The following is a 26,383-nucleotide window of genomic DNA, read 5'->3' as shown; positions in this document are numbered from 1 at the left end:
TTTGATCAGTCATGGAAATAAGTGCTGAAAACATTGGCTCACTATTTAAAAAGAAGATGGAGAAAAAGCTAGTACAGCCGACTAGTGCTAGCTAACGCTACCTAGCACATCATATGTATTTTTTTTACAGATCAATACTTGGGAGTCAAAGTATCAATATAATATCGTTCAAAATAATATTGCGATATGCAATTGTAACCCCCCCATCACTAGTGATTGTGTATGTGGACTGAGGCTTGTTACCCTTGACTGAATGATGTTTTCCTCTGACCCAGGGCTGGAGAGGAAGCTAAAGGCTGGAGAGGAGAAGCTTGATCAGCTCGCAAACGACAAGGCCAAGCTCCAAAGTGACATCTCAGACATGATGAAGTCATCAGGTGACAGTTCAGCACAGCTTACCAAAATGAATGAAGACCTCACTCAGAAAGAAAGGTACACAATGAAATGAAATGTCATGAACAAAGGTGTTCTCAAACGTATGCAAATAGATTGGCTTAATTTCACCGTCGACAATCAGGTTAACCGCTAGTGACAATATTTAATGAGCGTGTCACAACGATGCACAAAACCGTCGAACATGCACTGAGTATACAAAACATTAAGAGCACCTGCACTTTCCATGACAAACTGACCAGGTGATTCCAAGTGAAAGCTATGATCCCTTACTGATGTTACTTGTTAAATCCACTTCTACCAGTGTAGATGAAGGGGTGGAGACAGGTTAAATAAGGATTTTTATGCCTCGAGACAATTGATTGTATGACCCTGCTGGTCATCTATGAGCGTTTGAACATCTTGGCCATGTTCTGTTATAATCTCCACCCGCCACAGCCAGAAGAGGATTGGCCACCCCTCAGAGCCTGGTTCCTCTCTAAGTTTCTTCCTAGGTTCCTGCCTTTCTAGGGAGTTTTTCCTAGCCACTGTGTGTCTACATCTGCATTGCTTGCTGTTTGGGGTTTTAAGCTGGGATTCTGTGCAGCACTTTGTGACATCGGCTGATGTAAAAAGGGCTTTATAAATACATTTGATTGATTGATATGTGTTCTGTTCAGAGGGTGAATGGGCAAGATTAAATATTGAAGTGTCTTTGAACGGGGTATGGTAGTAGGTGTCATGCACAATGGTTTGTGTCAAGAACTGCAACGCTGCTGGGTTTTTAACGCTTTTCAGTTTCCAGTGTGGGGTAGTGCAACTCAATATTAGTAAGGTGTTCTTAATGTTTGGTATACTCAGTGTATAATCACTTATTTATTGACTGAACTTGCCATGATCCTGTAGTTTTCATGGGTTGTTATCATTATCCTTAAAGCAGGTTCGACTTTTCCATCACCCTGGTTTTCAGTTCATCAGTTTCAGTCCAAAAACATTTGAATCTGCCCCCTACAATGAATCCCTGGTTTGTTTGAATGCCACCTGTCTCACTTGGTCAGAGTCACCCCCCTCTCCCCCTCCTCCCCCTTACCTAGGAAGCTGGAAGAGTTACAGACTCAACTTGCAGAGGAGAAGGAGCAGAGAGCACGTTCTGAGGAGCAACAACAGCAGGAAGTGGCCCGGAAGGAGCAGGAGCATCAGGATCAGCTAAGCAACCTGCAGGAGAAGATCACACAACTGGTAAGTGACAACCCAGTGAAGGCTTTGAGATGTTGATGGTCGGGATAAAGTAGATGATTAGATGTTTGTTGTAAAACAGCATGCATTTTTCTTCTCAGGAATATACTTTTTACTGTCTCTACCATAAACACGGAATACCTCACTCTACCACTTCCCCCCTTTCAAACAGCAAATTATTGATGTTAGCTACTCTTGCCCTCTTTATGTTGTGTGTAGGAGAAGAGTTTGCTCCAGGGTGAGGCCCAGGCCAAGGAGCTGCAGACCTCTCAGCAGCAAGCCCTGTCTCAGGCCTCAGAGCACCATGCCAAGCAGCTCAAGGAGCTGCAGGGTCAGGCTGACCAGACCAAGCAGGAGCTGAGTGTCTCCAGGGAGAAGGCCCAGGAGCTGGAGAGGCTGGTGGCCGATCTGCAGCCTTACAAGGAGAAAGCCCAGGTGAGCACCCACCATATCATTATCAGGACCACCATGTTTTAAGTTCTCAGGAGGTGCTGCCTTTTGGTACAAAAATCTACCCTAATGACAATTTTGACTGCTTTGTAGTTATGTTGCTTTAGGTTGACTGATGTTTTTTGTGAGAACTTTTTTCAAGTATGTTCCCATCCACTTTCTATGAGAGGTTGGTAGCGCTTTATTTTATGGTACAGAAATGACTTGGTTATTATTGTGTAATTGACCATTTTACCATGTAGGTTCCAAGTAAATAAAAGTGCTACCTTAAGTGGTCTATGGTCAGGATGGATGTGCACTTGATAATAATTAGACCACCTCACTTCTAATTAGGGCTGGGCGATATGACCTAAAACTCATATCTCAATTTTATTTCAAACTTATCGGCGATTCATGATATATATGCTTTGTTGTACAATTAAAGGTTAAAAAAAACACTGCATTTAAGACAGTCAGCAATAATCTAATAAATTCAGAGCTTTTGAAATTATACCTAGGCTGAATATATTCCTTCCATAACCATAAGACCCACTAATAATGTATTGATTTTATCAAAATAGTTGTACCTGCTTTTTTTGCAATAATCACTGATCTGGCTTTCAGGTCTGTCTATACAAATGCCCATTTTGGAACAAATTTAACCAGAACCATACATAATGCATATTCACTAATAATATAGCAGGCATTATAGCAAATTATAAACTGGGTGGTTCAAGCCCTGAATGCTGATTGGCCGAAAGCCGTGGTATATCAGATCGTATACCATGGGTGTGACAAAACATTGCTCTAATTACGTTGGTAACCAGTTTAAAATAGCAATAAGGCACATCGGGGGTTTGTGATATATGGCCAATATACCATGGCTTAGAGGTGTTTCCTAGCACTCCGCGTTGCGTTGTGCATAAGAACAGCCCTTAGCTGTGGTATACTGGCCATATACCACACTCCCTCGGGCCTTACTGCTTAATTAACACAGGTCTCATAAACAATCTCTCAAGCCCACGTGCTAGTGAGTAGCCAGCCAGTATTTATATTTGAAATTTAGCCAACTTGGATCTAGGTATAATTTCACAAGCTCTGAATTCAGCTAACAAGGCAAAACAGTTGAATTGTTATGAACACACCCTTCTGTCCATCTCCAACTGTTTRAAMAGCATGYTAGCCTGTCCACTTTGTTCACATGTTGAAATCAAGTGGCCTACCTTATTTMTCAGRATGASAACRAGTTGCCWATTCCATATATAATTGTTTTATGCTTATTGCACATTTATAAAATACAGACTAAACAGCTAGTATAACAATCTTGATTTGACTAAAATGCTGCTAGCGATACGTGGTAACGTAATGCGCGCGCGACAAACCTGAGCATTCATTTTCCAGAATKAATGTTCATTGGTACATCCGTTTTAGTAGTGTCTGCTCTGCTCAAAATGTGAAGAGTTGAGACAAACAGTGTATGGTTCGAAAGGTTWACTTCTCTATTACAGTAAAATAATGTGTTTTGRTGTTGGTGACCGATTCTGTTGGACCAAACCTCAAATGCAAATAGCGAGTTGAAACAGTTTGTCAGAGAGGAAGAAGTGATCTCCCACCTTTGTTGTTGTGAGTGGTAGGAGGAGGGGCTTGGAAGAAAGCGGCGAAGCAAGAGGTTTCACTCTCGTAAAAATATATACAAAATAAGTCCAATGCGTTTCTATGCACTTATTTTGAACCTAAGCTTGTCTCCTGTATTCCCGCCTTTGGGACAACGGCTCCCGTTGTTAGGGCGAAAAGACTTGAGCATCTCGCCATTATATGCAAATCTGGTATAAATGGGAAGTTGCACAGCACAGAAGGAGCGAATGAGACAAGACCAAAAAGACAATATGTGAACAAGCAGACATAAACGCTCATAAAAACAAAAAAGATGTGAGTCTGCCTTACTGGCATTTGGAATATCGTGCAATACATACATTCAAATTCATCTTATTCATTAAATATATCGCCCAGCCATACTTCTATTGTCTGGGTAGTTATCTTACTGTAAGAAGTACCTGAAGTCCGTTTTGTGAAGGGTTCACAGACTGTTATGCCATAATTATTCTATCACAGTGACCTCATTCTTTGATTTCACTAACACAAATATATATATTTTTTAACTCACTAAGCCTATTCCTAAGGCTATGAGATTCATGTTAGTATTTTATCTGCTCATATTATTGTTTTTTGTTCACTGTGTTTATTCAAGTTCATTGCACTATGTAGAATTAACAGCCAAGGATGATCGTCTTTTATGCACCATCTTCATTTGACCATTGACAGTGTGGCTATGTTGTGGTGTGGTTTTAGGGCCTACTTAAAAAGCAGGGGCACACCTTAGAGATAAAAAAACCTGATACTGACAGTCTTGATGAGTTAAAGTATATAAGCCTTTTAAAAAGGGTTATATACTTGTCAAAATCTTCTTCTGAATGGAAAGTACACAATTACGCAGACACTCTCATCCTCACCTAATACACTGCACACCGATTGAAAACCTGAAGCTATCATTAGAGCACACTTACAAGACAAACACACACACATACATAGGCATGCATAAGCACTCCATTGGCGTGCCCCTGTTTTCAATGTTTTCTGTTTTCATTGTGGTGTCAGCTACTGTTTCTTTTCTCCCAATTGTTTTTTATGCTTGCACCAGCTTAACCTTTCCAGTTGCATTTTATTACCTCTTGACTTATTTTGTAACTTTTCCCTTTATATGCCCCTTTTTTCTTTCAACTTCATTCCCTCAGTTTCTTTCTGCTGAGCTCGACTCCTCCATGCAGCATGTTGAGCGATTGTCCACAGACCTGGAGAAGCAAATCTCAGCACTGGAACACATGTCTAAGGAAAGTTCAGATCTCAGAGCTCATAAGGAAAATCTTGAGAAGCAACTCTTCGAACTCCAGGCCAAGCTCTCTGCCTTGGAGGCTAGTCACAATGAGCTCTCGGTTAAGACTGAAGAACTGCTGACTCTGAGGGACAAGCTTACAAAAGAGCAGGAGGAACTTTTGACCACAAATCAGCAGCTGGATGGAGAGAAGGCCTCACTATTTAAAGAGTTTGAGAAGCTCAGAGTTGCTGTTGAGGAGGCACAGGCCAAAAACGAATCCCTCAGTCAATCTGAAATGGAGCATCAGTCCCAAATTGAGGAGCTACAAAAGACAAATGCAGAGAAGCAGGAGGTCCTCTTAAAGTACAAACAGGAGATCCAGCAGCAGGAAACTAAGAGGAATCAGCTAGCAGAAATCTATGAGAAGACCTGTGAGGAAAGGAATGGGCTCCAGGAAGAGCTCAAGCAAAGCAGGGAGAAGCTGATCTCTGAGATGGATAGCCTTGTGTTGGAGAGGGATGCAGCAAGAAATGCTAAGAAATCCCTTGATGCAAAGAATACAGAGTTGCAGACAAGGTGTCAGTCGTTGAGCTTGGAAAAAGTAGATCTCTGTGTGAAAAACACTCAGTTGGAGGCCCAGAAGGAGACCTTGGCCAGAGATAAAGAGGAGATGTCTGCTCAAATTAATGCTGCTATATCTGACAAAGAGGCCCTCCAAACCATGAATACGGAGCTTCAGAATCAGCTGAATATCACCAAGAAGGATCTTGAGAAGTCTGTCCGTGACAACGGCGAGCTCCAGGCTTCCAAAATGAGCCTGGCCAAGATGCTGGACGAGTCCAAGACCTGCAGTGAGGTTACAGACTCCGAGAGGCTTCACCTCATGCAGGAGAAAGAGGACCTGCTTTCTACCCAGCGAAAGGTGTGTTCTGAGAAGGATGAACTTCTCAAGGAGATAGAAGAGTTGAAGGAGAAGCTCAGACTTTCTACACAGGAAGCGGCTACCTCTAAGGAGAAAGTCAAAGAGGTGTTGTCATCTTTTTCCAAGGAGAAGGAAGCTCTTTGTCTCCAGAATGAAGAGACAGAGAAGGCACTACACTCCGTACTGAAAGAGAAGCTGGCCATGGAATCAACACTGGAACAGCAGAAGATGGAGAGTGACAGTTTGGTACATGAAAAGGAAGAGCTTGAAGAAAAGCACACAAAGGAGATCTCTGAAAAGGTTACTCTAACAAAAGAGCGTGACAAGATAGCAGGTGAGATCCGCAGTATGAAAGACCAGCTGGACAGCTCCTCCAAGGCCATTGATGACCTGAAGCAAGCCAATTACAACCTTACGTCCTTGCTGGAGGAATCCAAACAGAAGATCCAAAAGGTGGAGGTTGAGGGAGCTTCCTTGAAAAGAAATAAGTATGATCTACAGGCACAGCTGCAGAAGCTTTGCTCTGAGAGGGAGGCCCTTGAAAAAAGCAAAACTGAACTTGCAGAAGAGCATCATAAACTAAAAGGCAACTCTGAGCAGGTGCATTTGGAACTCATCCAGCAGAGGGATACCCTAAGAAAAGAGCGGGATCTCCTGCACTCCCAGCAGGCAGAGCTTAAAAAGAGCCTACAGATCCTGCAGAAGGATAAAGATGATCTGCTTCTGCAGGTCCAGGAGGTCAAGGGTCAGACAGAATCACTTTCAAAGGAAAAAAGGCTTCTTGAATCGCAGCAGCAGACTGAAGCCACTGAGCGAAGTAAACTGTCCTCTGCAAAGGATGACCTCTCTAGAGAGAGAGAAGACTTACAGAGTCAGTTGTCCACTCTGACACAGACAAATACTGCCCTCCTGCAGGCTGAATCTATCCTGAAGGCAGAGATTGCCTCTGTTTGTGTTGAAAGAGACACAATGGCCTCTGAGAAAAATAGTTTGTGTTGTGATTTAAAGCAACTTAAGATGACTCACACTGGATTGTTAGGTGAGCAACATGGTCTGCTTGAGGAGAATGCCCAGATGCAAGCCAAAGTGCAGGACCTCACTCAGAAATCTGTCACTAGAGACAAGGCCATTGATGAATTGTCTGCCAGCCTTAAGGATATTGGAGAGGAGAGGAAAGCCTTGGCTAGGGAGGTTGAGAACTTGAAGGCACAGCTGAAGCAGAGAGACCAGGAAAAGGATGGCTTGGCTGAAGACCAAGAGTCCCTGTTTACCAAGCTGGAGGAGCTTGGCAAAGAGGTCTCCTCCCTGGCGAAGGAGAAGGTAGACCTCCTAGCTATACAGTCCAGGCTGGAGAAAAACCTTTCCTCCCTCCACAGCAGCCAAAAGAGTGGTGATGGGGAACGCTCAAGGCTCCTGGAGGAAGTGGAGAAGCTGCGAGCTGCCCAGACACAGCTTGAGGCAGATGCCCAGACCCTACGTGCTGAGAAGGCAGGGATAGAGGGACAGCACAAAGTCTCTGTGGAGGAGGCATCTGTGTCTGCCAAGGCCCGGGAAGAAATTGGCACCAAGCTGGAAGACCTGAAGGTCGAGAAGGATGCCTTGCTCAAGGAGAGGGACGAAGCCACCCAGCAAGTCACCCAGCTTGAAGCTCAACTCAAAAACATTCTTTCCAAACAGCTTGAGGTACTCCACTACTAACAAATCCTGTATCTAACCCTCATGTTGACATGGCTGTGGTCATGTTTCACCCTCACTGCATGCTAGTCTGGTCACCTTTTCTATTTATCTCACTTTTTTTTTCATCTCCTTTACTAACTGTTCTAACTTTATTCTAGTCTCCTGCAAAAAGTTTGTATGAAATATATTCCTGTGGGCTTAGAACGTTGTTTGAGAAGTTAGGGTCTGTTCCTTGGTTGGGGCAGATGGTTACAGAATTTGGTTTTAAGAGTCATGTCCACAACCATGGTCTCTGTTCTCTAATTGAGATGTCAAGCAATATGTTAGGGCCAAAATACATTACTGCAAGTATCCGTTCTCAGGTCACAGGATGTAATTTGTTTATTTTTCTCTACTCCTAATTTTTCATTTTAGCCTTTAGGTGCTTCACCAACACTGGTAGTCAAAGCTAGTTGCCTGTTACCTGACTGTAGTAGTAGATATGGGTATTGCAATGATTCCTGAGGATTACATCAATTGCATAGTAATTTCGGAAACACAATCATCGTAACCCACTAAAGCTTCAAAATCAAGTTTGGAGTGATTTGGATGACTGACATGCAATGCATGCAAATTAATTCTGCATGATATGAGAAAATGTAAATAGTGATCCCTCTGAGTTGATTTGGGCTTTGTAAAATAAGTGTCCATCAAATGATGATAAATCTCAGGACATAGGGGTTTGCTGTTCACGTCAACCAACACCAATCCAAGTAAGTTGTAGGTATTTCATCATATATGTCTGGTTGACATGCCCCCCTCTCCCTCACTACCTAGGCAGCAGAGTCCTCAGGGAAGACTGCTGAGGCCGTGGAGCGGCTGACACAAGAGAAGGGCCGTCTGGAGCAGGAGAAGAGTGAGGCCCAGTCTCTGCTGGAGGAGTTCAGGAGTGCCAAGCAGGAGATGACCAGTCAGGTGCGTTAGGGATAAGGAGTATGCAATGCCTCAGATGGGGTGTAATGTGGTGGTTGAACAGCATGTATTTTCAGTAAGGTATGGAGAAGGTTGAAATTTTGTGGGTATGGAATGATTTGTCACTGTCATAAAGGGTCCTCACTAAGGACGCTGGAAGGGGCTCCTTAGTGTTAACATGGAATCAAATAAACAAAATGAACTGAATGATCCTCTTTGAACAACTGAACCAATTTGACATTTCTGAGTGTTGTGTGTTAACTTACCAGAAGTTGGGTGTGTGGGGTGTCATGGTTACAAACCACTTTCACAAGTTAGTCTTCACAACATAATACAGTGTTACACGTAAACAGAAATTCAGCCACAGATGCTGACATGTTCACACTTACCAAGATCACATGACCATTCCTGTGTGTGTCTGACACGGAGGGAGAGAAAGTAGCCAAACCGACTTGCGCAAGTTAGACAAACTTGTTGCTGCGATAGGTTATCTATCATCTCATCTGGTATTGTCAGTCTTGACTGCTTCAGTCTAGTCAGCTAAGTTAGCTAGCTAGCTTGCAAGGCTAATTGAGGCTACTTTGCTATGCTCCCCATCCATAGCAAAGTAGCCTCAATTATATCCAACATTCATATTAAACAACAGCCTACCTGTTGGTTGATCATTGTAGCCTATTCCTTCTCATTTAACCAACTTAAATCTGTAATTTATAATTCCAGTTTGCATTAATTAGAAATCTCCCACTTCAATTGCTACACATGAACCTTTGACTGTAGTGCTTCTTTGATTGACCAACAATAACAAGCATCAATGTATTATATACATTAAAAGTTCTTTATGTTTTGTGTGTGTTATTTCTCAGCTGGATGCATTGAAGCAACAGAATTCTAAATACCAAGAGGAGCTCAACCTCCAGCTCTGCGCAGACAACCAGAAAATCAGCAGCCTGTGCCAGGAGATGTGAGTATATTGTGTGTGGGGGGGCAGGTATGGGCCTATCGCACTAACTGACCCTGGACGCAGGGACCACCTCAATGCAGTCGATCCCCAGGGCCCCTGATTATTATTTTTTTGTTGATAGATTTACTTAGAAGTAATGCAAACTTGCTTTCTTTGCTCCTTGCTTTGGCATTTTTATTTGGGGTGGAAATACATTATACACACACATTAAAGTTACAATTGTTTTGCTGTTTGATGTTGAACAAGCGAAAGTGCCTGTGTCCTGCCAGGTGATAGGTAGACAGTGAGGTGAATGATATCTGGCATGCAAATCCTAGCAGCTACCAGTTGTAGAAAGTGATTTCCTCATACCTTCCCTTGTACCTATTTCCCTCTCTCACCCCCTTACCAGTTGTCTGTATATTCTTGTACTCATGTAGCTATGTGTTTATAATATTGTCTGTGTGTGTTTAGTGAGGAGCTGAAGCAAGTTGCCTCTGTGAAGTCCCAGTCCCTGGTGGCCTTACAGGAGGAGAACAACAAGCTGACTAAGGAGGTTGGCAGCAGCAAGAAGGAGACCAGTGGTCAGCAGAAGGTACCACCACTGGACTACTGATCTGTTCCCTCAAACTGCCACAACTATTTTAAGAATGTAACACATAGCCTACATTGAAGGCTCCTGTCCAACCAAGCAATTTAATTCCATAATGTGTTTTTTTAAGGTGGAAACTCAGCAGTCCAAGTTCAATAAACAGTTGCAAGATATGAAGCAAAGGTGAGAAACTGTTTCATTTCTATCCAAATCAAGTGTGCAAAAAAGTATAATTTTGACGTTTCTAGTCAGATGGCATTGGAGACTCCCAACAGTTCTGCAATTAAGCATGGATGCTTGCATCTATTTGCCCTTCGCCAACGTGGCATGTCTGGCTTGTGCTCTGTCCTACATGCTCTGTTTGATTACATCCTCTTCTTTTGCCTTTCAAAGCTTGCCTAATAACACCTTCAGGTACTTCCATGCCTTTTTGAATTGTTACCTAACGTGTCATACTGTTACCTTAGGAAGGTAAGAGGAGCTCAATGCTTTTCAATGAGTAATCCCTCTTAATTCACTTGCTTTTTGTCATCTCATATTTATTTGTCCTTATTTGTAATCAAACTGTAGACTCGGAAGTTCACGTGCCATAGATTATAAAATGGCAATGCAAAATTTTCTCACCCCACCTGTTTTTCCCAATGGAAAACACATGCTTGATTACACCATTGACATTGGATCTCTGTTTGTTTTTAAACAGAGATCTGTCACGTCTGTCCAATACCATGCCTGCTTTATAATAATGGCCGGAACAGAGCAAACGGAGCACTTTCACATTTATCTGATTATTATAGGCCCACCGTCTCTTTTCTTTCTTTGTTCTGTCTTGATGTTATGCCTTTGTTTCCCTTTCAGCAGACTTCATCTTTTCATTCCATGCTTCTGAATTAGATTCACAAGCACACTTCTATGTACAATTGAAGTCGGAAGTTGACATACACTTAGGTTGGAGTCATTAAAACTTGTTTTTCAACCACTCCACAAATTTCTTGTGAATAAACTATAGTTTTGGCAAGTCGGTTAGGACATCTACTTTGTGCATGACACAAGTAATTCTTCAAACAATTGTTTACAGACAGATTATTTCACTTATAATTCACTGTATCACAATTCCAGTGGGTCAGAAGTTTACATACACTAAGTTGACTGTGCCTTTAAACAGCTTGAAAAATTCCAGAAAATGTCATGGCTTTAGAAGCTTCTGATAGGCTCTTTGACATCATTTGAGTCAATTGGAGGTGTACCTGTGGATGTATTTCAAGTCCTACCTTCAAACTCAGTGCCTCTTTGCTGGACATCATGGGAAAATCAAAAGAAGTCAACCAAGACCTCAGAAAATAAATTGTAGACAAGTCTGGTTCATCCTTGGAAGCAATTTCCAAATGCCTGAAGGTACCATGTTCACCTGTACAAACAATAGTACGCAAGTATAAACACCATGGGACCACGCAGCCGTCATCCCGCTCAGGAAGGAGACGTGTTCTGTCTCCTAGAGATGAACGTACTTTGGTGCGAAAAGTGCAAATCAATCCCAGAACAACAGCAAAGGACCTTGTGAAGATGCTGGAGGAAACGGGTACAAAAGTATCTATATCCACAGTAAAACGAGTCCTATATCGACATAACCTGAAAGGCCGCTCAGCAAGGAAGAAGCCACTGCTACAAAACCGCCATAAAAAAGCCAGACTACGGTTTGCAACTGCACATGGGGACATAGATCGTACTTTTTGGAGAAATATCTTCTGGTCTGATGAAACAAAAATAGAACCGTTTGCCCTGTCTCTTATACACATCTAGATGTGTATAAGAGAGGACATCTACTTTGTGCATGACACAAGTAATTCTTCAAACAATTGTTTACAGACAGATTATTTCACTTATAATTCACTGTATCACAATTCCAGTGGGTCAGAAGTTTACATACACTAAGTTGACTGTGCCTTTAAAGCTGTCTCTTATACACATCTAGATGTGTATAAGAGACAGGCCCTGAACTTAGTCCTTTTGGAAATTTGTGGGCAGAACTGAAAAAGCGTGTGAGAGCAAGGAGGCCTACAAACCTGACTCAGTTACACCAGCTCTGTCAGGAGGAATGGGCCAAAATTCACCCAACTTATTGTGGGAAGCTTGTGGAAGGTTACCTGAAATGATTGACCCAAGTTAAACAATTTAAAGGCAATGCTACCAAATAGTAATTGAGTGTATGTAAACTTCTGACCCACTGGGAATGTGATGATAAATAAAAGCTGAAATTAATCATTCTTTCTACTATTATTCTGACATTTCACATTCTTAAAATAAAGTGGTGATCCTACCTGACCTAAAACAGGGCATTTTTACTAGGATTAAATTTCAGAAATTGTGAAAAACTGAGTTTAAATGTATTTGGCTTAGGTGTATGTAATCTTCCGACTTCAACTGTAAATAAAGGACTCAAAAGTTTAGTATTTGGTCCCATATTCCTAGTATGCAATGACTACATCAAGCTTGTGACTCTACAAACTTGCTGAATGCATTTGCAGAAAGTTTTGGTTGTTTCAGAGTATTTTGTGCCCAATAAAAATGAATGGTAAATAATGCATGCTAACCTCCCCTGTTATTGTTAATAGTGAGAGGTTTATCAAGGGTGTCAACAATTTCAGACCACACTGTATATACTGTATAAAGATCGATCTTTACCAAACTTAAACTACCGGCCACAGTTCATTGCAGGTAAAAGTCACATGTTGGCTGCTGGTAGTATTCCAATATACATTAGATTTAACACAGATTATGCATGGTCAATGCTCCACTAGTCCTTGTTGGAGTGGTTAAACTCTATTCATAATAATTGTGTGTTGTCCTTGACAGAGAGACTGCCTTGAAGAAACAGTTAGATGAGGAGAAAGCCTCCCTCCAGAAGTCCATCCATAAAAGCAGTGCCTTGATCTCCGAGAAGGATCAGGAGCTGGAGACCCTAAAGAGTGAGGTAAGAATTGGCGCTCTTCCCTATTTCTATACATTTTAATTCCCTAACCTCATGGCAGGCTTCCTGGCACTATTTGTAGGCCAAAAAGCATTGGGGTAGTCTTATTAGATCTGGAGTTGTAATGAGTTCTCTTTTCAGGATAATGTTTTTTTCAGCATTTGTATACTATATTCATTGTATAATGTACACTACCATTCAAAGGTGTGGGGTCCCTAAGAAATGTCCTTGTTTTTGAAAGAAAAGCACTTTTTTTTTTGTCCATTTTTAAAATAACATCAAATTGATCAGAAATACAGTGTAGACATTGTTAATGTTGTAAATGACTATTGTAGCTGGAAACGGCAGATTTTTCCTTCATTTCTCAGAACAAGAATAGACTGATGAGTTTCAGAAGAAAGTTCTTTGCTTATGGCCATTTTGAGCCTGTAATCGAACTCACAAATGTTGATGCTCCAGATACACAACTGGTCTAAAGAAGGCCAGCTTTATTGTTTCTTTAAATCAGAACAACAGTTTTCAGCTGTGCTAGCATAATTGCAAAAGGCTTTTCTAATGATCAATTAGCCTTTTAAAATGATACACTTGGATTAGCTAACACAACATGCCATTGGAACACAGGAGTGATGGTTGCTGATAATGGGCAGCTGTACGCTTATGTAGATATTCCATAAAAAAATCTGCCATTTCCAGCTACAGTAGTCATTTACAACATTAACAATGTCTACACTGTATTTCTGATAAATGTTATGTTATTTTAATGGACAAAAACATTTGCTTTTCTTTCAAAAACAAGGACACTTCTAAGTGACCCCAAACCTTTGATCGGTAGTGTATATGACATAATATTGTATTTTTCCCTCTGAGCAGTTTTCAGTGCTGCAAGGGGAGAGCGCCACAGCGAAGACACTGAAGTCTACTGTCCAGTCTCTGGAGAAAGACAAGTCGCGGCTGCAGGAGCGCGTTCAGAGCCTGGAGAAGAGCCTTGCAGGAGGACAGGACACTCTTACCAGCGCCTCCGGTATGACTGGGCAGTCAAAGCTTAACTTTACAGATTGAGCTCCACTGTCACTGAATGCTTAATATACATGTTTTCCCTTCAGGTGATGCAGCTCTGAACCCATTAAAGGAGGACAAGGAGACTTCAGAGAGCCAGGTATGCATGACTTATTATGGCCCAATTTAGCAAAAATTGGTATATAAAACACAACTTGGGTATGCCATTCAGTTGGTTTTTACAAATATGTATATTTTTGGACGATTTGTGCATTCACTTAATGTTTCCATACTATTGCCATATGACATGCACTGGATGTTTTGCGTACTATGATCATGTCAACTTTCATATTGGCAGTGTTATGGTAATTACATCTAAAGCAATTACATTTTGCTCATGAAATGGCAATGAGGTCTCTGCTAAAACTCTGCTGAAACTGATGTCCATGTCTGCCAAGTCCATGGCTGGCAATATAGGCTTAATTTAAATTCGCTGTAGAACCTCTGACGATTGATTTGTTATGTGAAATGAAACCTTATTTTTGGGCCTCACAAACCTCTAAACAGTTTAACACAAAACGATCATGTGCACTAAAATTTCTTAACGTGTAGATTAAAACGGACTCTGGTACGCTCTAATGTGTGTGCATAGGTCACTGGGAGGAAATGGATACCGGACTGCACTCTAGTCAAAGAAGCCCAGTCTAGGAGTTTAATGATGAAGCAGAGTATACATGTGGTATTTACTCAAAAACGCATGAAATATCCCTGCAAATGAAAACGGTCTGATCGCCACGAAAGTCAACCGAACTGAGAAATAAGTTCCGTTTTTATACTAACAATTGGTTGCCATGGTGAATAATCCAATAATAATTGATAGGACACATGAAAGGAAACCTCAGTTTACCGGAATCTCTAAATTGAAATACTGGCAGATCAATAAATGTCTTTGTAGATCTAATAACATTTTGAGGATTCTAAATTCAAATCTAATGGGGTGGCTGTATAAAAGCCCATCTTCCTTTCTATGAAGGCAGGTCTGCGTCGTCTAACATGGTGGGAAGCTCCACCAATCGGTCTTCGCCTGCTCTGGGTTCTTGGCGAAATTCCGCTCTGTGCTCCTCAGATGAGCCAAGACTGCCTCGAGTGCTTTCAAGTGTGGAGAGTCCTTAACTCGGAGTAGTGGAGTGGTGTAGTGTGCAACAGTCACACATACAGTGTCAGTTTCAAGGGTGCGGAAAGCCTAATGATTTTGCTTGGACCGGGTCAAGGCCATCTTCTCATTGTGGTAAGGCAGAGTATCAATCTGCAACAGCTTCTCCACATGGCGGAAAAGTCTTGTATTGACTGCAACAGGTCCAGATTGATGGCTCATGCGCACCGGTTCCATCAGTGTTAGCAAGTGAGGGTGATCTGAACCGATCAGGACCAGGGGACTGGCCTTGGTGAAGGTCTTGAGGGGAAGACCTCAGAGGTGTTGGTAATGCTTACTGCAAAGCCTCCACTGGGTAGGAGTACTCTGCGAAGCATAGGTCATCAACAGTGAAGGTTTTGGTGATACTGAACTGCTTGGATGGGTTGCACACTGGTGAGAGCTTCAAAGTGACCGAGTTGCCTTTTAACTGCACCATCTCTTGATGTACAGTCCTAAGCAACAGGGACTCTGCTTTCTTCAGCAACGCCAGGTGCTGAACAGCAGAGGGAATGGTACACTCTGAGGCATAATCTATGACTGCATAGGTTTCGAGCGATCTGTTATCATTGTAGAGCCGGACTTTCACCACCTTTAGCATCCCACTGCCAGAGTGATTTGGGCGGTCCAGGTAGACTGTGGTCGGAGGTGTGCTGACCATCAGGAAACTCTTATCGTCTTCTTCAGCGAGGTCATGATGGACAGTCAAGTGTTGCTCTTTGCAGACTTTGCACGGCTTCTTTAGGGTGCAGGAATCTGTCTGGTGTCCTCTCCCACACTGCCAGCACTGGTCTTTATCCTTGACCCACTGAGCTATTTGGTATTTGGAGAGGAGCTTAAACTCCTCACAAGAACTGAGGTAGTGTTCTTGGTTCTTTCAAAAAGGGCAGGACGGTTTAGGCTTCTTTGCCCTTAGATGCCTTTCCTTCTTGTGGAGCTGAGGACTTATTGGACTTTGTTGAAGACTCAATGTTCAGTAGTCTGGTCTGTGTTGTAGAGGACGGTGGTAGACTCGTTCTTGTTGTGGGAAGACGGGCTCTGTTCCTTAGCTCCCTTGTCCTCTTTCTGGTACAACTCAATGGCCCAACTGGCAATCCACTTGTCCCGAGACTTGACTTGTAACCAGACAGTCAGGTCAGGTAGGCTGTAAGTTCTATCGACCCCTGTTTGTATCACAGGAGATTGGTGGCACCTTAATTGGGGAGGATGGGCACATGGTAATGGCTGGAGCGGAATTAGTGGAAAGGTATCAACAACATCCATTCCATCTGCTCTGTTCCGGCCATTATGAGTTGTCCACCCCTCAGCAGCCTCCACTGGTTTATAGAATGCCTTTGGTAATGCAATACTCCATAAAACCGTCTCTGTAGGCTCTTGGCAGCTTGGTGAGTAGGCGATCCACATATGAGCCGCACATCAGCTTGAATCCGTTGGCACTCTAGTCTGAGTGTCTGGAGCATACTCATGAGAGAGCGAATTCGTCGAATGCTGTAGCATCTCCCATCTTGATAGGTGGCGCATTCAGGATGGCTCCAAGCTCGCTCTGCACCAACTGCCTTGGCTTTCCATACTTGTCCTGAAGTGCGCTCAGGGCAGTGGAGTAAGGATTTGAATCATTCATACATGAGTGGGACAGTTTGTAAGCACTTGGAAGCTTGAGGTGCTCCAGCAGAACTTGGTACTTGTAATGCTCTGTCAGATGAGGATGGGGGCCAAGCAGGCTGTCCACGGCCTTCCTCAGTAGGGCAAAGTCACTCTCACGACTGCTGCTGAAGTGTGGGAGCTTTGGCTTTGGGATCCCAAAGGAGGCTACAACTAGGTCCATTAGGTTTGGGCCTGGAGTCACAGGTGCTAGAGGCACCGCAGGTGTTGGCTGCTGGCATGGATTGGGCCTGTGTGGTGGCACCGTCCCAAGACCGTTTGGAGGATAAGAGCAGACATGGTGCTGCCATGCCCAACAGTTGATGCCGAGAGCTGGGCTGGCTGATTAGACAATGGAGGTGGATCAATCCAACGGTGTGGGCCTAGCAGCAAGGAGGAGGCATTGCTCTGGTTGACTAGACCATGGTTGTGGACACCTGGACCTGAGGTAAGTCCTTGGTTGGTGTCATGACATGGGATTATGCTGGAGGTTGCTCTGGTATGAGTGGGTGGCTGGTCTGGGGCCATCCGGGGTGCCCTTCACATGATTTGAAGGCGGCCATCCGCCGCCTTCTTCAGCTTGTTCTGGGCCTGGCGAAGGCATTGCTGCTCCCTCCATTGTCTTTCTCTACTCTTCAGCTGCATCTCCTGGTATCTTCTCTCCATGGTGAGTTTGAATCTCTCCATCTTTTTTCCGGAATTATATCGCGCTGCCTCTCTCTCTTAAGCTAACTGGTGTCCCAGTTCTTCAAGTGCTGTCTTCTTAAGATGAACTTGAATATATGAGTGATCACTGTTGTCGCCATTACTGCTTTGTTGACTGGGGGCTGGCGACCCCCTTCCTTGGAGGGGCTGGGATTGTAATGCCGTACCTTGTTGTGGCTGGCCTGGGCTCAACAGTTCGCTTTGTTGAGGTTGGTGATCATCCTCTTCATCAGAATCCTCCTTAAGGTCTTCTTCTTTGGGGGTGTGGCTTGCCTGAAGCTGACCTGTGGGGGAGGGCTCACCAGTTATAATACCCTCACCTCGGTGGGCATGCCCACTTGGAGTGGTTGTTAGAGTGCGTGGGTGGTTGACTATGTAGTCCTCCAGTCGTTTAGGCTGCTTTATCTGCCGTCGTGGACGTTCATCTCCTCGGGGCTGGGTCCCTTGGGAGATCTGGTTGTCCTCAGTCTCGATGTCCATCATCCATCTCGAAGGACCATGAAACAGAGTCTGGTACTCTCTGTGTGGATAGGCCACTGGGAGTAAACAAATACCGGACTGCACTCTGGTCAAAGAGTGATTACAGACACAGAAGCCAGTCTAGGAGTTTAATGATGAAACAGAGTGTACATGTGGTATTTGGTCAAAAATGCACAAATATCCCTACAAATAAAAAAGGGTCTGATCTCCACAAAAGCCAACTGGACTGAGAAATAAGTTCAGTTTTTATACTAACAATTGGTTGCCATGGTGAATAATCAAATGATAATTGATAGGACACATGAAAGTTAACATCAAAACGTTGACTGGAGTCTCTAAATGAATATACTGGCAGATCAATAAACATTTTTTATAATCTAACAGGCTTTTATACATAGATCAGCATCCCTTTACTTACTGTGATGTAGTCTAGCTGTACTGCTTGCCTACTATTTTCTCTGTCAGTGATGACTTGAGTCTGTTTTTGTCTGGCTTTAGGTGGGTCCTAATTTTGATCTGTTTTGTCTCCTCCCTCTCCTCTTTCTCATTTACCTCCTCCTCTGTCACTGATGTTGGCAATGCTATCCGAAAATCAGGCAGCGGTTTGTTACTGTTTTTCATCAGCTCCACTCATGCATGTCTATTTGTCTGTAGATTTCCCCACGGTTCTCGTTCCATCTGTGCTGTTGTGTGTTCTGGAAAATAATTCCTAAAAGTTCCTGTTGGTTTACATTTCTGGTCGTCTCCCAAGGAGGAATTAGGCCTTCTCTCTGACATAATTTACCATAAGGATGTATTTACAATTAGCTTTAAAAAATAAATTAACACCATATCCTATTCATAAAGGAAATGTACCAGAGTTATGATTTCCAGCAAATTGACATGCCTGGATGCCACAATTTCTCATTGGTGGACGATTCAGAGTTTTACTGTTCAGTGTTGCCCTCTTTACTCTTGCTCAAGCCAGGATGTGGGGTTTGTTTTCATAACTTAGAAACTGGACAAGCACGTTGGTGAAGGTGATGGTTCACTGTTATTCTTGTAGCAGGGTGGGTTGGGGAAAGGGGTGAATATATTAACAGCTTGTGTGATTTTAGCACTCAATGAGATGTGGATGCTGTTGGATGCCCTGTTGTTTGTGTTCCATTTTCCAAAGTTATAAGTTGGCTACATTTATGTTTAACTGAAGTTTGTGCCGTATGAGCATAAAGAACTGTTACTGTCCGTGATTTCCCTTGTCTGCGGCAGATTGAGTTCCTGAACTCGGTTATCGTGGACCTGCAGAAGAAGAATGAAGACCTTAAGGGCAAGCTGGAGAAGATGGCGGAGGCTTCCCTTAATGGGAATAATGCAAGCGAGCTTGATAACTATGACGGGTCAGCCTTCTCCCATTTTAAACACTAACCCTGAGTTAGACAAGTTCAAGCCCACAGTAACCTCATACTTTTTCATTTTTTGTTAATTTCATTAAGTTAGTTCAGAGCATATAGCAGTATTTCTATTTTAACAATTCATCATAGTCCTAGTTTGCCCCCCCTCCATACAGTACTTGCCCATTTGTCTAGTCATCTGTACATACTCACGCCCTGACCCTGTATGTCTCCCACCCTCTCTTCAGCGGTTTTAATGAAGGTCCCTCCAAAAAGAAGGTCCCACCAAGGCTCTTCTGTGACATCTGTGACTGCTTCGACCTCCATGATACAGAAGACTGTCCCACTCAGATGCAGATGCCGGACTCCCCACCCCACACCACCTACCACGGCAGTAAGGATGAGGAGAGGGCTTATTGTGACATCTGTGAGGCCTTTGGCCACTGGACTGATTCCTGTAACGACGACCAGACCTTCTAATCTAAAGCCTTCGAGAACCATCTTTGGCACAATCTCAACTTTTGCACATAAACCAAATTCTGAGGTGCGCAAGTGCACATGGAGTTCTCTACTGTATGGGTGTGTGCATGTGTTTGTTTGTGCAGAAGGTATTTCTTGCACAAGCCCCTAAGTGCTATAATTGGGAGGATGTTGTCTCAAAACGATCAACTTAATTATCCGCACTCACACGTCATTGACTAGGAAAAGGGGCAGAAATGCTGACGTATTGTGATATAAGGCTTTCATTGGGAATTGTTTAAAAAATCCACTGTTTGTGTTGCGACCCTCTTCAGTGTGTGCAAAAGATGAGGCTAAAGTTTATTTTTTTACACTTGGACATACTTTGTACTTTAAGAAAAAGTTGCCTTGTCAATCTGTCTGTGATAATTGTGTGGTGGAAAGGCATGGAGAGTGGCGTGGCTGGCGCCTGTTGCCTGGCAGGGTTGGAGCAGTGAAACAACGGCGTTTGACTTTTAGTAAAATAAAATAAAAAGACTACCTCGGCCGTGTGGGATGGTCAAGGTTGAAGCCGCTAAACAAACCTAAAGCACTGCACACACTTTATTCCTCTCCTCTGTTTAAAATCCTTGGTTCCTTTTTAAATGGCCTTTACAAGAACAATGCATAATTAAATTATAATTTAAGGATAAAATATTGTAAACAGATGGTATGATGCTCATGAATTTCTGTACCTAACTTTTTGAATGTTGAATATCTGTACAAAAATAAATGAAATTTATGTATACATTTTAAGTTTGTTTCATAACAGTTGTAGGAGCTCATGTGAAATTACCCTTCAAACAAATTTCATATTACAGTATTTTTTTTAAAGTTCTCTCGCCAAATATTTTCTGTACACAATTACTTCCTGAGTACTCTCTATGCTAAGCAATACAGTTTGTTTGATTGTATGCCTTGGAAATGACCACTTGTACTGTAAGCACTTGGTTTCAGCTAGTGTTATAACATCACGTTTAAATTTACATTACACAGATTACAGCTATGGTGCAGTTTTAATCACTGTTCCCTTTAAAAACTATTTATTAAGTAATATGTTTTTTGCCTCTGCAGTGTTTAATAATTTTACACCACAGCTCTCGACATCCCCCCCCTTAGAACACAATAGATCTGTTTGTTTCACATCATTACCTCTAAATCAATTGACCTGTTTTTAAAATGTACCATCAATACCTCTACTCTTAAATGGCTCTTTAACCATCTGTGCTGATTTGATGTGTGCTTCAGAGTGACGCACATGCCCACAAAGACATCATCAATGAGGAACAAATCAGCGCTGGACGCTGCCACTCCCAAGCTCAGCACTGTCTGACGTGACATCAGGTAGCCCCCACCGCCAGCGTATGGAGGATCTGGCTTGTTAGGGTACATCTCCACTGGTATGAAGTACATCCATTGGTTGTGCCGGATTGGATAGGCTCTTGGAATAATATCACCAGCGAACAATTGATCAGAGGGCTTGTGGTCCTTAACATTCTGCTGGTGTGAACAAAAACGTCATCGTCCCCTTAGAACAGATGGGCCCGCAGGCACTCCAGGCTGAACCAGTTCAGGAAATAAACCTTCAGGGTCAGGTTGAAAAAAACTGTCCTCAAAATCCCACTGCAGGATGTCCCCAAACTGCCTGTTCTCATACGCCAGTAGCTGCTGCAGCGGGAATCCCTGTATTCTGTCTGATGACTTGCCTACTAAGAACAACAGTTTCCCCCTTTTACCCTGAAAGTACACCCTCTTCCCACAAGTGCTCCATAGTGCAATCCTGCTATCCACCTGGATGGCTGTGGACTTATTGGCCAGCAGGAGAAAGAGGTTATTCTCACAGGGTGTTGGAGACAGCAGGCGGGGGAATGTCTTGCAGTGTTTGTACATGAGGAAGTTACGGTGTGGAGGTGGGATAGAGGACGGAATGTTCTGCATGCTGTCATTCAGGGAGCACTTGAAAACATCCACAGTGGGCTGTAACTGTGGTGGTGTGGCAGAGGTGTTCCAGTGCCAGTCTGTGTGATTCATGCGCCACAGTCTGAGCACTATCTGGTGGTGGGACATTGAGGTCCATCATCATAAAGAGGAAGCCCATCAACAGTCACAATGACAATGGACCATCTACTGCAGCTTTGGTTTCTGAAGAGGATCCTGGATGTTCTGAAAAATAATTAGCACACCACTTTTTAGCAACAAGGAGACAGAATTGTCACTGGTATATGAAGTAAGCCTACAATAGGCTACAAGCTGCCAATTTCTTTTGTCTCACTACCAAAAGTATGCAGGTCACAATTGTTCCTCTGGGGTAGCCTGGTCCCAGATCTGTTCATGCTATCATGTCAACACCTTGCCATACCAAACATGTTTGTGCCATCCATGTCACTCCTTGTTATACCAAACAGACTGGTGGTCCCCAGGCTACCTCTGGGGCTTTCTCCATTACAGAATAATATACCTTTTTGGGACAATGTAGGCCCTAGGCCAGTGGCTTTCAAACCTCTCAGGAATCACCAGACAGTTTTGTTGTAGCCCTGAACTAGCTCACCTGATTCACATACTCAAGGGCTTGATGATTACTTGACAAGTTGAATCAGGTGTGCTAGCTGTGGAATAGTTCAAATGCATGTAACGGCTGGGGGTCTCGAGGAGAAGTTTGTAAACCCCTTCCCTATGCTTAACAACTAGGTGTCTAACCTGGCCGTAACTACATACAAGGACACTGAGGTCCAGACCTCAGTAATTGTTTCTCATCCGATTTAAAAAATATATATTTTGTACAATTACGTGTCAACATCTAAATTGGGCTCTCCAACCCTGTTCCTGGAGAGCTTCCTTCCTGTAGGTTTTCACTCCTACCCCAGATGTAACTAACCTGATTCAGCTAATCAACCAGCTAATTATTAGAATCAGGTAGGCTAGATTAGGGTTGGAGTGAAAACCAACAGGGCAGCAGCCTGCCTCTTTGTGAAAGAGTGGAATCATGAACAGTGGTTTGTTCTTTATATTCGCCTGCGTCCCCGGATTTGCCTTTTTTAGCGTACTTTCACCACTCTCTCAAACGGCTAACCCAGCCCTCTCGCGGCACAGACAGAGAGCCTGAGAAGTGAAATTAACTACCCCAGCTCGCAGTTGGCTCAAGTAGGCAACTAGAGAGTCAGACACTGCTTACAGTGTGTTTGCGAGATGCCGGACAAAACACGATTTTAAAACCATCCCACGTCTCTACAGACATCCCCAAAACAAACAAAAATGTAGTTAATAGTCACTTATACACTTGCTCTTTCCATGACATAAATTACATTTCAATCTACATTTTTTATGCGAGTAAAGTCATTGCATATAAAAAAAAACATGACAGCTGTGATGGAAAATATTATAAATGCCAACAGATCATTTGTTCTTTCGACATGGTCTGATCTTTTAGTCTGTAAAATGAATTATGCAAAAAATGGCGGTGGAAACACTTTATGAGCAAATATTGATATACAGTGCATTCTGAAAATATTCAGACCTTAACTTTTCCCACATTTTGTTACGTTACAGGCTTATTCTAAAATTGATCAAATATATTTTTTCCCTCATCAATCTACACACAATACCCCATAATGACAAAGTGAAAACAGGTTGCAAATTTATTAAAAATAAAACGGATACCTTATTTCCATATGTATTCAGACCCTTTACTGTGAGACTCTAAATTGTTTCTACAACTTGATTTGAGTAAACCTGTGGTAAATTCAATTGAAAGGACATGATTGGACATGATTGGGAAAGGTACACACCTGTCTATATAACGCCCCACAGTTGACAGCAAAAACCAAGCAATGAGGTCGAAGGAATTGTTTGTTGAGCTCCAAGACAGGATTGTGTCGAGGCACAGATCTGGCGGTAGGTACAAAAAAATGTCTGCAACATTGAAGTTCTCCAAGAACACAGTGGCCTCCATCATTCTTAAATTGAAGAAGTTTGGAACCACCAAGACTCTTCTTAGAGCTGGCCGCCCAGCTAAACTGAGCAATCGGGGGAGAACGGCCTTGGTCAGGGAGGTGACCAAGAACCCGATGGTCACTCTGACAGAGCTCTAGAGGTCCTCTGTGGAGATGGGAGAAACTTCCAGAAGGACAACCATCTCTGCAGCACTCCACCAATCAGGGCTTTATGGTAGAGTGGCCAGACGGAAGCCACTCCTCAGTAAAAGGCACATGACAGCCCGTTTGGAGTTTGCCAAAAGGCACCTAAAGACTCTTAGACCATGAGAAACAAGATTCTCTGGTCTGATGAAACCAAGATTTAACTATTTGGCCTGAATGCCAAGCGTCACGTCTGGAAGAAACCTGGCACCATCCCGACGGTGAAGCATGGTGGTGGCAGCATCAGGTTGTGGGGATTTTCTTTCAGAGGAAGGGACTGGGAGACTAGTCAGAATCAAGGGAAATATGAACAAAGCAAAGTACAGAGATCCTTGATGAAAACCTACTCCAGAGGGCTCAGGACCTCAGACTGGGGTGAAGGTTCCCCTACCAACAGGACAAAGACCCTAAGCACACAGCCAAGACAACGCAGGAGTGGCCTCGGGACAAGTCTCTGAATGCCTTTGAGTTGCCTAGCCAGAGCCCAGACTTGAACCCGATCAAACATCTCTGGAGAAACTTGAAAATAGTTGTGCAGCAACTCTCCCCATCCAACCTGACAGAGCTTGAGAGGATCTGCAGAGAAGAATGGGAGAAACTCCCCAAATACAGGTGTGCCAAGCTTGTAGCGTCATACCAAAGAAGACTCGAGGCTGTAGTCGCTGCCAAAGATGCTTAAACAAAGTACTGAGTATAGGGTCTGAATACTTATGTAAATGTGATATTTCAGTAAAAAAATTCTAAACCTGTTTTTGCTTTGTCATTATGGGGTATTGTGAGTAGATTGAAGAGGGGACAAAATTATTTAATACATTTTTTATTAAGGCTGTAACATAACAAAATGTGGAATAAGTCAAGGGGATTTAATTGTTTCCGAAGGCACTGTATCTCCCTGGCATATTACATAATTTATGCAGCAGCATACAATACATTTTTGGACTCACCTTGGGGTGCTGTGCTCATTTCAACAGGAAGGTGGTCCGGTGGTCCTTCTTGTGGGCTCTGGAAAGAGGCCTGAAATCCCGACTTGGAATTCCAAGTTGGATTTTTTTTATTTTCCGTATTTTCCCAGTCGGAGCTAGTTTTATCCGATTTCCCAGTTGTCTTGAACTCACTGAAGTTTGAGATTTCCCAGTTCAGAGTTTCCAGTTGTTTTGAACGCGGCAGAAATCATGCTGGATTGACAGCATGGCCAATGTATTCAAACTTTTCTGGCCCATGGCGTTACCCCCTTTTTCATGATATCCAATTAGTAGTTAGGATCTTGTCTCATCGCTGCAACTACCCTACGGACTCGGCGAAGGTTGAGATCGAAGCCGCACTGCTTCTTGACACATTGCACACTTAACCTGGAAGCCAGCCGCACCAATGTGTCGGAGGAAACACTGTCGAACTGACGACCAAAGTCAGCTTGCAAACTCCACAAGGAGTCGCTAGAGCTCTTCACTGAGCTCTTCAGTAAGGCCATTCTACTGCCAAAGTTTGTTTATGGAGATTGCATGGCTGTATGCTCAATTATATACACCTGTCAGCAACGGGTGTGGCTGAAATATCCAAAATCACAAATTTGAAGGGGTGTCCACATACTTTGGTATATATAGTGTAGCTATAACTACATGTCAAGCAGCTCACTAGAGTGCTGCAAGGTACACAACCAGCAATACATTTTATGGTGGCATCTGTCACATTAGTGTGACTTGCGCCAGGCAGTCACTTTTTACATTCTGTACAAATGATCTGATTTATGGTCAAATGCATTCACTTTAAGTGCAGACTGGTCTGGATTAGTGTGCTTGTATAACTACACCCTGCTGCTTTCTGCTCTGAGCAACCAACGTTTATGCAAGCTCATTAGTGCTGTTGCAATGAGTCACCTATTTACATAAATTTTATGGTATAATTTCAGTAATGTAGTTATATTTACTTCATCATTATCAGCAGTAGGTTATGCTGATTTATAGCTATGCTTCTATCATGCGCCATGCATTTGACATAGACCGACAGGGAGGGACTACCTATCTTGCATTCTAGTAGTATTATTGTAGTGACAGCCTAGTGACTATCTATTCTATCATATGCTATTGTATTGTATGCTATTGTAGTGATCACTTCATCCTAGTCATGTTTTAGCTCTTATTAATTATTCTGCTTGCATTTTATCTTCAGGTGTTTCATGCTGCAAGTTTTGTGCTATGGTGAACGCTCACACATTCAGGTGTTAGCTGACATCTTTGCTTCATTATCTGCGTACAGTTTAGCATTATGGCATGGCTGCCGATATTGTTTTTATTGGAGCATGTGCATGTTAAGGCTCTATATTCATCACCTTGCCGATGCAATGCTAATTCATGCATTGGCTGTTATGTCCTGTATCTTCTGCACATAGTCGTTATGGCATAACGGCATTGTTAC

General features: G+C 42.9%; 1 protein-coding gene and 1 pseudogene across 6 annotated transcripts in view; one reads left to right on the top strand and one right to left on the bottom strand.

Moving 5' to 3' along the window:
• Positions 1-20,586, top strand: part of LOC111974511 (CAP-Gly domain-containing linker protein 1) — a 45,635-nt gene extending 25,049 nt beyond the window's left edge. For 4 of the 6 annotated variants that reach the window (XM_070447035.1, XM_024002246.2, XM_070447037.1 and 1 more), the window contains 13 exons: positions 276-432; positions 1,467-1,611; positions 1,828-2,043; positions 4,830-7,514; positions 8,325-8,462; positions 9,323-9,420; positions 9,874-9,994; positions 10,122-10,174; positions 12,842-12,959; positions 13,827-13,977; positions 14,060-14,112; positions 19,219-19,346; positions 19,589-20,586. In XM_070447035.1, the coding sequence (XP_070303136.1) occupies positions 276-432; positions 1,467-1,611; positions 1,828-2,043; positions 4,830-7,514; positions 8,325-8,462; positions 9,323-9,420; positions 9,874-9,994; positions 10,122-10,174; positions 12,842-12,959; positions 13,827-13,977; positions 14,060-14,112; positions 19,219-19,346; positions 19,589-19,820 (4,295 nt within the window). In that variant the 3' untranslated portion in view covers positions 19,821-20,586. Of the gene's footprint in view, positions 1-275; positions 433-1,466; positions 1,612-1,827; positions 2,044-4,829; positions 7,515-8,324; positions 8,463-9,322; positions 9,421-9,873; positions 9,995-10,121; positions 10,175-12,841; positions 12,960-13,826; positions 13,978-14,059; positions 14,113-18,566; positions 19,347-19,588 lie in introns of those variants that run through there. The other 2 variants (XM_070447039.1, XM_070447038.1) reach the window with 2 other exon arrangements.
• LOC139028860 (N-acetyllactosaminide beta-1,3-N-acetylglucosaminyltransferase 4-like) lies at positions 20,213-24,934 on the bottom strand (annotated as a pseudogene).
• Positions 24,935-26,383: the final 1,449 nt, after the last annotated feature.

The sequence above is a fragment of the Salvelinus sp. IW2-2015 genome, linkage group LG15, assembly GCF_002910315.2.
Source record: "Salvelinus sp. IW2-2015 linkage group LG15, ASM291031v2, whole genome shotgun sequence".
In the NCBI taxonomy this organism is placed as follows: Eukaryota; Metazoa; Chordata; class Actinopteri; order Salmoniformes; family Salmonidae; genus Salvelinus; species Salvelinus sp. IW2-2015.
The sequence above is the reverse complement of the archived record's forward strand: the minus strand, read 5'-3'. Positions and strand labels throughout refer to the sequence as shown.